Below are 14,815 nucleotides of genomic sequence, written 5' to 3' on the forward strand. Positions count from 1 at the left end.
TCTTCTTCAGTTCAGAAGACAAAACACTTTGGAGAGGACATAATCTTTGGGCAAGTCCTACTGTTGAATTTCTAGTTTCCTGTGACACATGATTACCTGAATTTTTAGCGGGGCAAGGCTGGCAAGGCTCTCCAAAACCATAGTCCGGATTGGCACAGCAACATTCAGACTTGGTCACTGCACCTGGGAACGGGCGCACACACACTCCTTTCTTGATTTCCCCATAGCAGGTGCTACGCATATGCGTGTCTAGTGGAGACAAAGGGATTTACCATCAGAGATTAAAATGGAAGGCCGCTTTTAACTTAAGTGATTACTGCCTTGAGAGTGTCCAGGGAACATCTGCCATTCTCTCCTATTTTGCATCTTTAGCGTCTTCAAAGTTGGGGAATGAATAAATGCTTGTAGAGTAAGGGGACAACTATGGTGCCCAGCCCTACCCATCTGGAGTTCTCTGTGCCACACATGTGTCCATTACCCCAAATAGTGTCATAGACCTTTCATTGGCTAAGGATATAGCAACAGTTAAAACTGCCACTTTGAGCTTTAATCACAGCTTGTCCTGGCATCAAACTTTTGTTTCTATTTGAGAACTTCTAAGAAGCAACAAGTAGGCTTGAGTGACTTGCAGAGTGTCTCTTTACCCTCTATGCCAATCTACACCCTCCTCTCCTTCATTCCCTCAGCCTCTAGTCTTGTGAAATATGTTACAGGTTTATGAGGTAGTAGACAATGAAGTACTTTTTAAAAAAATATCTCAACATCTTAAAGGCCAGAGAGGCAACGAAATTTCTAAGCAATAGAACATAGTAATTTCATCAGCCCCATTGTAAGTCCCTAACATTGTTGTTGGAAATAACTGTATCTCTTTCTTAGCCTGTGTCTTCTAATGCTTTCTTATGCTCTAGCAGTTTCTAACCATTAAAGCTATGGGATTCATAGCTCTGTTAAATGCTGAGATGTGTGTACATTCACATACAAGAGTGTCCGGAGTTTATCATGAATCTTGTGAAACAGTTTTGATTTAAGTAGGAATTCTGGGAGAGCTTTGGGAGGGACCAGTGTGGTCAGTGTTACTGTGGTTTTCAGAACAAGACCAGACAATGTACAGCTTTTCAACAGCAAGTTGACTGGGCTAGGGAGATGGCTCAGTGGCTTCTTACTGCTTTTGTGGAGGACCCTACTCCAGTTCCCACAACACTCATGGAAATTATAACTTTAACTTCAGGGGATCTGGCACATTCTTCTGGCCTTAACTGTTTTCTCTGAGCTTACACCATATAATAATTTACATAAGTGAAGTATGTGCTACTAACATATTACATATTTAATCAACAGAGTTACTAAGGAAAAGAGAGGTTTTTGTTTTGTTTTTTTAGAGGAACTATACCTTGTGCAACAGCACACAGTAGTAAACAGCAGAACTGGTAAAGAAAGGAACATTAACTTCCTAAATAGAAATATTTTAGGGTTTGAAAACATGATGAAATATTCCAAACCTAGGGTTTAAAGGAGCCTGCTGAAAATGAAATTTAACTAAAAACTTTCTCATAACAAGGTTTGAGATCCCATCCTAAAGATATAGAGAAATTAATGACCGATCTCATATCTATCTAAGATTGAGAATCTGTCTGTTTCTGTCTATCTATCTATCTATCTATCTATCTATCTATCTATCTATCTATCTATCTATCATCTATCAAATGGTTATTGAAAAAGGCAAGCTTTTTGTGCATAATCTGAGTTTATAAATTGAGGTTCTTCTTACTTAAATCTTGCCAAGACCAAAAGAGTCCCATGGGATCCCTGGAAGGGCTTTTTAATTCAGTTTAAGATGCAAGTCCAGCACTATGACACCCACTGTGCCAGCAATGAGCAGATGGTGGAAGGAGGCTAGCCTCAGGTCATAGTAGACAGACAGAGGATGCTATGTTTATGGACTGGGCCACGTGAAGGAAGGGCTCCATGTTCCAGGCACACAAGGTGACTTTCAATATTTACAAAGCCATGCTAGAGTGGTTCCAGTAACACAAAGAATCCTTGCCTCCACTGTCACTTACAGGAGAGCTCAGCTTGGAAGGGTATTTGATATTTAAAACTCAGGAAGGTTAATTATCATATGCTCATAAATATTCGAAGTTCTAAATTTGGATCTCTCCCATTAAATAAAATCTTCATAGAATTTTTTGGTTACCTAAATGTTAAATTATGGAATAACCCGACTTTCCTTCTTTCATTATGGGATCTGCTCTGTCTGCTGAAATAACTACAAAATAGTTAAAAGGATGGGGATGGTAGGAAAACATACGTTTTGTCTCTTGTTTACACTCTGTGAGCCATGGTTCTTCAGCACGCTAAAAACACAGCTTAATTTTATGAAAGTTTCTTTTTAAACCTCAATTCTTATAGAAACAAAGATATCATTTAAAACTTGAGTTAAAGAGCCAATTCAAAAAGACATAGGTGTGACTTCTTCCTAATTTAACAAGGAACAGTTCCCCCTGTTTATTGGGAAGACTGAAGAAATCCACCTTAATCTGAGAATAGCAATAGATAATTTTCCACCTGAATAAATGATGCTGTGTTAAAAAGTTGAGATCACCATAAGGACGAAAAGTTCCCAAAAGCATGCCAAAGGTTTCTGATGTGTTCTAGGCATGTGGATAAAAGAACCAAACCTTGGTTTTGAACATCAATTTTGTGATAAATGCTCATAAATTGGGTGCTTGAAAGAAAAAGTAATTTCTCCATCGTAAACCAGCTTTACATTTACTTTCAGATTCAACAGAGCCATTTAGGTCTCGAAAAGCAGCTACGTACTTTAGGGCAACTGAAAATTGTTTGGGCTCTCCGCACAGGACGGAGCCACATTCTTCTAGTTGCTACATTCGAAATTCCCCTGGACAAAGTGCTAACAACCTGTGGGCTGGGAGGGAGCCTTGGCTGGACAGAGGATGAATTTGAGAGAACAGATGGTTTCCATCTGCCAACCCTTCTTTGTCCCTCCTTATCCCTCTTAGGATCCAGGAGTTACACAGAAAGTGTTAAAACATGAAGGCTAAGAATTTACTTTCTCTCAAACACACTTTCCAACCAGCCCTGCTGTCTTCCTGCCTACGCAGAAATTCAGAGGGTGAGAAAAACACACTTGAAAACCCCGTTAATGTCTCTTCCTGACTTTTCTATGCTATTGAAGCAGTGTCAGAGCTTAGGTTTTGTAGTGTCCACAGACTCTCAAAGGCTCTGCGTGGCCTTCCAACGCCAGTGCGTGGCCCTCTCGATTCATTTTCATGTTGTCCATTCAGCAGGTGTTTCCAAAAGGAATTCGGAGTGGCTTAGAATTGGCTTAGAGTAAAATGTGTATTCAGTCCACAGTCTCCCTTCAGCAGCTCATGGTGGTGAGAAATACTCTTGAATACTTTAAGCTTTAGACATGAGTTCACTTCTGCAATATGAGTTGCTTGTGTTTCAGGCCTTATTGAACAAAAGTTAAGAGTTTACATGAATGTGACTATAATCCCCAGTTTCATATGCTGTGGTTAATAAGAAGGCAAATACCCACTGAATTCAGAATTATTCCTTTGCATATAATCAAAAGCTTTGAAAAGAGTTTAGGGTCTCAGTTTTATAAAAAGAGTTTTATTAAGATATAACTTGTACACCATATAATTTACCCATGGAAAGTCTATATTTTATAGTGTTTATACTTACATTGGGTTTTAAGAGCATCTGCATGTCTTTTAGCTACCATTTCTTTCTCCTGCCACCATGTCTTTTCTGCCCTTAGCAATCACATTAAATGCATGCAGCTTTGCCTCTCTGGCCATTTCCGATGAACGACATCAAACACACTATAGCCTTTTTGTGACGGACACCTCTCACTTGGCATGAGTTTAAGCCTTGCCTGCGTTTTTAGCATGCATCCTCTTTGTGGCCAAATACTATTCTCTCCTGTGAACATATCCTCATTTTTTTGTTCTCAGAAATCGCTTGGGACCATCGAGCCATTATAGAATGTTTCACTTACCGACACATACACGTCCATCCACACCCACAGCCAGGCCGGGAGGACAGTCACAGCGGAAGGATCCTTCGTTGTTGATGCAGTGCCCATTCATGCAGATGCCTGGGGTCTGGCACTCGTCCACATCTGCCCGGGGTGACAGAAGTTGGCCCATTACTGAGTAACAGACATTGGTGAGCTACTCTAGCCTATCAGACTTTTAACTGGGTAACTTGCAGAAGATGATTCCTAAGTGCAAACTGACATCTATAACAATGCAGACCTATCAAGTACTCTTGTAGAAGGCCGAGTAAAATCTGCTGCATGCGTTCAGGGGGGAAAGTCTCATGACATCTATTATCGCTTTGATAGCCTTGTTTACTACTAATAATATGTAACTCAAATGAAGTGAAGTAAATATAAATCTGTGGTCAACTTTTACAACTCTTTTTTTCATGCAGAAGTAGATTCTGCTTTGACACCAATTTCATCTACTTAATGAAACTAAGATAATAGATTCATGATATGTTTCCAAAGAAACTTCAGATCAGCTCTATGGAAAATATGTGATACTGTGTCCATAAAAATAACCTTAGAAAAAATCAAGTCCTGGGAATGTATAAAAATGAAAAGTTTGCAAGGGCATTTGTTTACTCTTGTTCATTTAGCCAACAAGCAGGGAGACATTGTTTCTGTACTGTCTTGTTCAGACTTAATTAAATCACTCTGCCATTCCCTTAATTTGTCTTATACCATTATTACTTCGCAAAGACACCGTTGTTTCTCAGACATGGTTTCTCAGTTCACAGTCTATTTTTCCGCAGGAAGCTTTAGACCTCTGTCTGACTAATCTAGCAATGAATAACATGATATGAAACGTGTGTGAGGGCTGTGTGTGAGTCACGGTGACTTTCTTACCTAAAAGCTCCACGTACCTGTGCAGTACCGGCCGTTTGGAGCCAGGACAAAGCCTGGCTTGCACACGCACTTGAAGCTGCCATCTTCATTGATACACATCCCGTTCAAGCACATGTTGGTGGTTGTACATTCATCATGGTCTGTGGCAGAAGACACAGCGACCTTGACCCCTGGCCTCAAGAGGACCAAGCTTCTCCTTCCATAGTCTACAGTCAAACCTACCTCAGTTGGAATCCTGTCCTTGCAAGTACGATTTCACTCTTTACAATTATTTAGCTTTGAGATTATAAAATAATGACATCATTTCTCCCTCTCCTTCCCACTCTCCCTCCCCTTACCACTCTCCCTCCCCTTCTCCCTTTCCTTCCCCCTCTCCCTCTCTTTCCCTATTCCCTTCCTTGCTCTCTTTCAAATTTACTGCCTTCCTTTCCCATTTTCCGTTGATGTTTCTCAACACATAAATACAACCTGTTCAATCTGCACAATGTTTCGTGTCTGTGTTTCCCAGGGCTGACCCTCTGTTTAGTTTACTTTTAAAAATGAGGTCTTCTAGTGCCTAAACACGAGTAGTGTGGATGCTTGAAGGACCTTCAGTATAATGACTGCAAAGACCTGGAATAAATCCTAAACCGTATCCCTGGGTGTTACATGCACAGTGGAGTTAAATCTCAGTGAGCCTCACTGCAGGTGGAGCCATCTACTCTTTCCTTAGTGAGCTTTGACTTCCGCATCTCTTTTGGCATCTATCACTCAGCTAAGTGTGTCAACCTGTCAAGAGATTCAGTTACCACAGAAATCCACATTGCCCTCAAATTTAGAAGGAGGATACCCTTTTTCTCTATCACCAGCCTTATGACCATGGCATCTAAAATTCAGAAATTTGCTGAAGAATGACTGCTACTTATACCTAACTATGCACCACGTAGGACAAATGCAAGAAGTCATGAATTATGTGCTGCTGGAGCATCCATTGCTCATTAATTCGGTCACTTTACATTTTCAGTCATGTCATATACGTTCATATTTATATACCTAGGTAATGTGACCAACTTTCACACACAAGATACAGAAACTTTTGTAGACATCACACATGTGGTTCTAAATAAAATGTATATCTTCTAAAAATTTTTTTTCAAGGGAAAAGAAATTTTCCATACCAACACAGTTTTTCCCATCTGTCGTTAGTTCAAAGCCAGCATTACAAATGCACTGGAAACTCCCGTCTGTGTTCACGCAGCGGCCATTTTTACACAGAACTCCATTCTGGATGCACTCATCAATATCTGACGAGATCAAACAGAGGCAAACAGTATTTCTTTGTCATGCTTGTTGAAGAAAACAGTAAGATGATGTACGCCATTTGAAATATTCACTGTGGTTTTTCATGAGCTGTCTAAGATCCTGCTGATTTCTCAGACAAATCCTCACCTCTCACTAGCCTTCTGTTTTGGATAAGCAGATGGGAGGTGGAGGAAAGACAGAGAACATGCCATCCAGTTAACCTAAGAGCGGGTAGGAAGGGGCCAGAATTACTGAGGCAGTTGTTTCTGGCACAGTGGACAAAGGCCCTAAAAGTCAGAACCCAATGCTGGGTTAGTGAAGGACAATGAAATTCCTGGCTTCAGAACGACGCAAGGAAAGCCCCAGGAGGACATCCATTCAGGCTCCCATGTGCCCAAGGATGGACAGGAAATAAAAGACAAGCGGACTGGGTAAGGGGATTCTGAGATGAGTCAGCAGTGAGGTAGGGTTTGGGTGATGTTGGTGGGTGAAGCAATGAGATTGTGAATTCAGACAAGGAACGATTGGGTGTTGGGTTGTGAGTTCGGCTCAAAGAAATAAGTAGGTGAAAACGACTATAAATCCTAAGCTCAGTGAACAGCAATGGAGAAAGGCAGCTGCACTATGCAGGCAAGGAAAGAAGACTAAAGGGTTTTGAAGCTAAGATGCCACATCACCTGGGTTATACGTGCACGAGTTGCTTATATTTAAAGGGAGGTTCTCTAAGGGCATCATAAAACAAATCCACAGTGTATCAGCGCTTAAGTAATCTGTGTCTCGGTTTAATAAGTTTCCTTTAGCTTCAGCAGCCCTGCTGACTCTGCTTCACAGAACTGGTTTCCGAGCAGGATGCCCGCCTTACCGATGCATGCTTGCTTCGTAGGAGTCCTCTGGAATCCAGCATGACATTTACAGTAATAGGATCCAGGTGTGTTAACACAATCTCCATTACTGCAGGGATTTGATGTACATTCATCAACATCTGTGAGCAGCAAAAGAAACCATTACAGACATCACTCAATCTGTAGAAATGTTTGTTTAAAGTGCATTTAGCCTCCCAAACTTGAGAGAAGGCCAGGCCGTGGTAATAGTCTAAATAGCAGAGTATTTATAAATGAATGAAAATTCTTTTCCTCAGATACACACAGAGTCCAATTTGAAGATTTACAAAAATAATGCTTATTGGAGAGTACTAGTGAATTTGCTTTAATCAGGAAATAATGATTTTTTTTCAACTGGAATAATGCCCAGTGATTAAGGACACAGGCCTTGAAAAATAACAACTCTGTGTTTCAACAGAGAATAACACTCGAATCTACAGCAACCTAGGCAAGTTCATAGCATAAGGCCTTGGACAATATCATGAGAACAATGGATGGTTTCTAAAGACACACACACACACACACACACACACACACACACACACACACACTACATGTTGTCAAAGCTGTTAGTTTTAAATAAAGAAATTGACGGACCATGGAATTTCTTTGTTACATTGTTGCAGACTTGTTTATATATGCACAAGTAGATATTCACTGAGGCTTTATTTTGTAGTAACAAACATAAAGTTTACAAACAACAAAAACTGATTAAACAGTGATTTTTTTTTAAACCCATTAACTTCAGATCTCCTAAGAGTGTAAAATTGGCACTGAGGATTTTTTTCCCACAGGAAATAAAATTTGGTGCAATTATTATCTGATTTAAAACATAAACAAGTTTAAAGTTTTCGTGTAAGGTCTCCTAAGGCACAGTTAAGTGGGAATCCATTACGTTGGGTATGTAAAACCAAAGGCTAGACTGAACAAATCCGACCAGGCAAATCCCAGGAAAGTCAATGTACCAGCGTACATTGAACTTCTCTTTTTTTTTTTTTAGCGATGCCCACTAAGTAATATTTTGAATGCTGGCAAGTTAAAAAGGCTGCTGTACTGGTTTGCCATCTCAGGTACGGGTAGAAGCTGCTAGCATTACAGTTTTAGCCAAACTGGGAACAGAACAATGCAGTCAACCCAGGGTTGAACACGGTAATAAAGAGATTGCTCCTCTCACAGATGTTCCAGCCAGAGGGGCTGCACTCTCTCAAACACACCAGCCTCATTTATGTAAACCTTCAGATGGAGTGCAATTAACCCTCTCTGGTAAAGGGAGGGGGAGGCAAAACAAAACCTCACGGTGAATACAATTAAGACAGCAAAGTCTAACAGGATTTAGTGAGTTTTCAATTCATCCCAGGGCCCTTTCAGCCCATTAAGACTCACTTACATTGACACTTTTGGTTGATACCATCAATTCTACTGAGCCAAAGGAATGGAGCAGAACGAGAAAGAGAGAGTTTTAGAGCATTAACAAACACATCAGGTACAATCTGTGCACACTTTCCACTATGACACCAAACCTTTGTTTTGCACTGCTAAAAATCACCTCCGTTATCTAGATGTGCACCATTGAAGCCCAACAGTTAAAAATGATTCATAGGTGTATCCTGTTGGAAGCCCAGTGCAAAGCTGAGTTTAAGAAGTATAAGAAAGCAAGCACCCAACCTCCTCCCTCCAGGTAACCTGTCCAGGGAGCCATGTAAAACTGGAAGAATCTACAGTGCCACTTAGCATGTCTTTATCTCTTAAGAACCCACTCCCAGAGCTTCCTGTTGCCATGACAACTCTTCCCACCAACCTGTCATTCATTGGTATCAAAGCTGACTTCTTAGTCTTCTACTAGGGTCCAGCTGACAAGCAGACTGTATCTGCTCATTGACTTTTACTTCCTCACCGCCAAAGTAATTGAGATGCTTTAAAATTCAAGGTTCCCTCTAAGCTTCCCTTCTCTCTGTTTGATTAACGTGATTAGGATATTTATCTTTCATTTTATTTATTTTTGATAGTTCTGGGAATCAAATCTATGGCCTTAAGCATGCAGGCAAGCACTCTACCAAGGAGTCCCCAGCCCTGGCAGCCAGAGATTTGGTTTTGGAATGACCACAAGTCACCGACACTATCTTCTGACTTCTGCATTGCATGCCTCTTCTGTATTATGCATCTCACAACCCGGTACTGCACAGCGATCACATCTATCTATCTTAAAGGAACAGGGATAAATAACTGTTGTAGTCACTATACTTTGGGTTTTTGTTTGTTTGTTTTCTTTCTATGATTCCATTAACTGGGTAGTGTTAAGTACAATTCATGGGAATCATTGACTCCTAAAACAACCAAAGAGTTATGAAAATATTTTTATTATTAAAGTAATCAAAATTTCAGACACCATAAGTTTAAAAAATTATCCTTGGAAAGTATTATGTGTGCAATATATAATTATATTAGCTTATAAAATGCTTAATTTTAAGAGTTCCATATGACCCGTGGCAGGTGAGGGGTGCATTTATTTCCTATTGTCCTGTGGTAAATGGCATGACGTAAGATGATTGTTAACAACAGTGTGGATCACACGTGCACTAGGCACCGCAGAATTTTACGTTAAGATTAGCACAAGAAAAGAAGAAAAATAAGGTGAGAAAATACAACTGTTTTCAGACCTTAGGAGTAATTCTAATAAAAGAAATAAGGGTCAAGCTGTTTTTCTTGCATTTGTTGTTTATTTTGTTTATTTTAATGCCTTAGCAAGCATATAACAGAAGTTTTCTAACAAAAGTTGGTTCATCACTCCTCAAAACACTGGCACATGTTAGGTAGGTACTACGCTTATCCTGAGCACTAGAGTAAGTTTTTTTTTTCTAAATAACTTGTTCCTCATGAACTCAAAATGGCTAAAAGATGACACCAGAAAGGTATAAAAAGATCAAAACCTTTTTTATTTTTCTGAATATGGCCTTCAGTATGAACCTATGTCTGTGTCAATTCAGTAGTGTGAAAGAGAATCCTGAAGAGGTTTCATCGCTGAGGGCTTTCATAGTGAGATCTATCTCATCTTACATGCAACCATGTATAACTGGGCAAACGGAAGAAACTGAGTTTTCCTAAAATATAAGCCATGCAGATATGCAGGCTCCACGCCACATTAGGCAGAAGCAATGGTCGCTAGAACAAGAACCCTTCCTAGTGCTTAACATCAGTCCCTACAACGTTAAACTTATCAAACTCCACTCCAGGGCAACTGGGTGGATGTGGTCTATGTGCCATCTTTCCATGGAGTGAGCAATAGTCATGCCAATGGCTTCACAGAATGAAGTTCCAGGATTGGCATCTGTGAAGGGAAATCAATGGGGAGAAACCAAAGCCTTCAGGGAGGCTCACATGGTCTACATTTGGACAAATAAATACACCTTTGACTAATATAAAAAACAATGGCCTACTTCTTCAGGACTTCAGACTTGGTTAGCCCAAATGGGGAGAAACATGTGTTCCTCTCTAGTGGTTCAGAACTTGAGCAGCGATGGAGAAATGTGCTGAGTATGGCTTTTTTAAAGCCCTAAGGAAATTCTGATTCAAGAGACCATGATCCCAGCTACTGCAGAGCCTGCTTCTGAACTAGAGACCGCACATTTTCCTATCATGTCACCACCCATAACTTTAAATCAAATAGATAGAATTTAGAAACCCAGGCCTCCCAAGACTACTTTTTGGTTGGTGAGAAAACGGCTTCTGGGCAGGCATGGTGGCACAACGCTTTTAATCACAGCACCGATGATGGCAGGTTCATACTTGTTTCAGGGCAAAGTTGGGGATTCTCTATATTAACTGGACTCAAGGTATGGTCTATGACCTCTTGGAAGTCACTGGGATTTCAGGAACACTTTTTTTTTTTCCCATGAGGCTGGAGATCTGGCTCGGTGGTTAAGAGCACTGGTTGCTCTTCTAGAGGACCCAAGTTTGGTTCTCAGCAGCCACGTGAATAGTTGTTAACTGTCTGTATCAGTTCCAGGGGATCTGACACCCTCACACAGACATGCAGGCTGAATACCAATGCAATAAAAATAAATAAATCCTTAATTTTTTTCTCATAAGCACTTGATGCTGCTGCCTTCTTCACTGTGTGGACATTTTCAATGACACAGAACAAAGCAATGCTTTGAGCACAAATGCCCGCGCACAAGTGAAAGCCACATTACTGAAGACACAAAGGACAGCAGTGCCAAGAAAAGCCATGTTCAACAAAGAGCTTCATTTGTAACTGCAAACACTTACCGTCCTGAACCCTGTTCTGTGAATGTGCTTTTTTTGAAGTCCCCAGTGAAAGCAATGCATGTTCCATACCACTGCTGACTGAAATACCACAGTGTCCCAGAGGTGAATTGGTGCAACACTTTTTTGTAAGCCACATTTTATTACAGAATGCTATTTTTACTCAAAGATTATGCAAGTTAAAGTTTCTCAAATGTGTGAATTTGTCAGACAGTTCCTTGAAGAAGTTAAACAAGAATCTGTCCCTTTAAAAAAGTAAAAAAAAAAAAAAAAAAAAGTCTAGGTGACATTAAAACTAAAATCCAGGCTTAAAGTTGCAGAATTAAAAAGAATACTGCCTATTTCCTAAAAGTATAACAGAGTTTCTAATGAGTCTGAAGGTGATAATATAAAAATATTTGGAATTTTGTGTTCTTTTGTTTTGTTTTGCTTTGCTTTAAACACATTGATATATTTTATTAATTTATCTTTAAAGATTTATTTATTTAGTTATTTAATGTATGTGGGCACACTGTAGCTGTCTTCAGACACAGCAGAAGAGGGCATCAGATCCCATTACAGACAGTTGTGAGCCACCATGTGGTTTCTGGGAATTGAACTCAGGACTTCTGGAGGAGCAGCCAGTGCTCTTAACCACTGAGCCATCTCTCCAGCTTGGTTTTGTTTTCTAAAATAATGGTGAAATATCTTGACTGTGTAATCTTGCCATTGTAATCTTGCCATCTCTAGTAACAGCAAATGCACATTATGAAATTTACTCAACACACAAAATAGATCAGTGGACTCGGCACAACACACAAAGGGTTTGTTGATAGTTCCACATTACAGGTAAGCTCTACTCATTACCACTCACTGACCTCGAATGGGACAGCAGAGAAGATCCACAGCTATCTGAAAGCCTTTCTGACATCCTCTCCTTTCTCAAGTATTTTATTTATACGGATTTTTATGACTAGAAACAGGTTATTATACTGTCCAGCTAAAACAAATTACCAAGCTGACTAATACAGACACAGAGAATACAGCATTTTTATTTTTTGCTTTAGCAGCACACTTTTGTTTATTTTAGAATATGCAATTTTTATTCATGCATGTAGTACTTACATCAATATGTAATATTTATATTGTTATTTAAATTAGCTTTAGATTTTATTTTTATATTAAATTATCTGTCTCTCTCTCTCTCTCTCTCTCTCTCTCTCTCTCTCTCTCTGTGTGTGTGTGTGTGTGTGTGTGTATGTGTGTGTCTACGCCACTGTGCATGAGTGCCTAATAGGCTGTCAGATCACCTGGAACTGGAGTTACAGGCAGATTGTGAGCTACTTGACAAGGTTACTGGGCACCAAATGAAGGCCCTCTGCAAAATCAGGTAGTACTCTTCACTGCTGAGACATGCCTTTAGCTCCTGTCATTCTATTTTAAAACATTTTTTTCATGGTTATTCTCTCTATGTGCATTCATGTATGCAGATATGTGTACAAGTCAGAGGTTAAAATTCTCGTCTCTCACAATTATTCTCCTCCTCCTCTTTTTTTCTTCTTCCTTCTCTTCCTCCTGATCCTCCTCCTTCTTACTTTAGGGATAGGATATCTTATCAAATCTGGACATCCCTGAAAGGGTAGACCAGTTGACCATTCTCCTGTTTCTGTTTCTCCATTGCTGAGATTATAGAAGCACACTTCTCTGTTTCTTATGTGCACATCCAGGGATCTGAAGTCTTCATGCTTACACAACTAACACATGACTGGATGAGCTCCCTAAAGCCCTCCATATTTATTAGATGCAGTATCTAAGGAGTTAATAATTGTTGGCTATGATGGTGTGTTCCTTTAATCTCAGCACTCAGTGGGCAGCAGAGGCAAGTAGATTTCTGTGAGTTCAAAGCCATTCTGGTCTACATGTATGTAGCCATCTGGTCTACACAGTGAGTTCTAGGACAGTTAGGGCTACAAAGAGAGACCTTGTCTTAAAAAAAAACCACCAAACTCTTTCCACAAACCTCCAGATCCAAAACAAAACAACAACTACTACAAAAACAAAACAAACAAAAACCCAAAACACACAAAGGAATGTGGAGGGGAAGGAGAAAGAGGATGAAGACAAAGAGGATGAAGTAGATGTTAATGTTTACAGTCAGATAGTCAGAACCAGTATTATTTAAGACTTTAAATAAGCCTGGGACCAAGCTATTTAAATAACCTTGAGTGGGTTGAATGAATACTGTTTTTGAAATACATTCACTGTAAAACTTTATTTCATCTTAAGGATAGGTAACTCTACAAAGAAAGTAAAGACAGAAATTACCATTAGAGAAAGAGGGGATGGGGAATTCTTGATGGGATTTAAGTCAGCAATGAGTTAAGTGGTCCTATGATACAGAGAGTGGCATGCATATCAAGAAAACAGCATAGAAATTTGTTTTATTTCAAAAGACATTAAAAATTCATTTTCAGTCCCATTTATTTTTATGGTCTAAAGGCTATTTGAAGACTAAGAAGCCTTAAAGATTGTAAACTTACCTATACAATCTCCATTAGCATCTTGCTTGTAGCCCATGTTACATTCACATCTGTAGCTAGAAACAGTAGGTATGCAACGTCCATTCAAACACAGATTGGCATGGTGCTTACAGATGTCTATTGTCTGGTTGAGAATTGCTGTGGAAAATTATAACAAATCATACTTGGTCATTACAACATGCTTTATATATGCTAACTGATTTTTTAGAAGTTTAATAAAAATTAATTAAAATTGTATCAGAAGCCTGCATTACTTTGTATTTTATTAAATCACATTTTTCAATTTTGTGGTTTATGAAAAAATATATATACTTTTCTCATAGTCATTCTCTGTTACCCTCACATTTTATTAAATTTTAATGTGGAAGATCTAAAAAATAAATTCTTGAGGCACATGGCCTCAAGTTGCTTTTGTAAGTCACACATCTGGAAACTTTGCTTGTGTCTTTTTGAAAAATTTCAGGAATGTTCTCCCATACATTTAAGGACTTTTTTTTGGAACTTGTTGAATATTTAGATGTAACTCATAGGCAGCATGCCAGAATGAATAAACATAGCACTATGGGACATTATTAAATATTATTATCAAGAACAGTGCTTTTAAAGAGTGGGCTTAAGTGTCAAGCAAACACTCTGCTCTGAAGCCCACGGTTCTTAATTCCAAGCAATTTGACAACAATGGCAAAGCATGAGGTAGAGAGGATGTGTGCTTTAGAATTCTGGGAGAGGCACAGAGCGGGGCTTGCTTTCTCTCTCTTGAGACATGGTCTTGGGATATCATCCAAGCAGTATATGAGTGGAGCAGTGAAATAGGCCAGATGAACTCCACCAAGACCCCAAACATGGTCTCCAGTGATGTCATCTAGATCGGAGATTCTTGGACTTGCATTTGTGTTCTGAAAGAGCCTAGGTCATGCAGACTTTTGTTCTAATTTATCAAAAAGTGTAAA

General features: G+C 39.4%; 1 protein-coding gene across 1 annotated transcript in view; it reads right to left on the minus strand.

Annotated features, from left to right (window-relative positions):
- Positions 1-14,815, minus strand: part of FBN2 (fibrillin 2) — a gene marked incomplete at both ends in the record, with an annotated part of 188,032 nt that overhangs the window by 84,343 nt on the left and 88,874 nt on the right. The window contains 6 exons of the mRNA XM_080919750.1: positions 97-249; positions 4,028-4,150; positions 4,939-5,061; positions 6,079-6,204; positions 7,065-7,184; positions 13,866-14,003. Of these exons, the coding sequence (XP_080775876.1) occupies positions 97-249; positions 4,028-4,150; positions 4,939-5,061; positions 6,079-6,204; positions 7,065-7,184; positions 13,866-14,003 (783 nt within the window). The remainder of the gene's footprint in view (positions 1-96; positions 250-4,027; positions 4,151-4,938; positions 5,062-6,078; positions 6,205-7,064; positions 7,185-13,865; positions 14,004-14,815) is intronic.

Source organism: Micromys minutus (assembly GCF_963924665.1).
Source record: "Micromys minutus genome assembly, chromosome: 8".
Taxonomy (NCBI): Eukaryota; Metazoa; Chordata; class Mammalia; order Rodentia; family Muridae; genus Micromys; species Micromys minutus.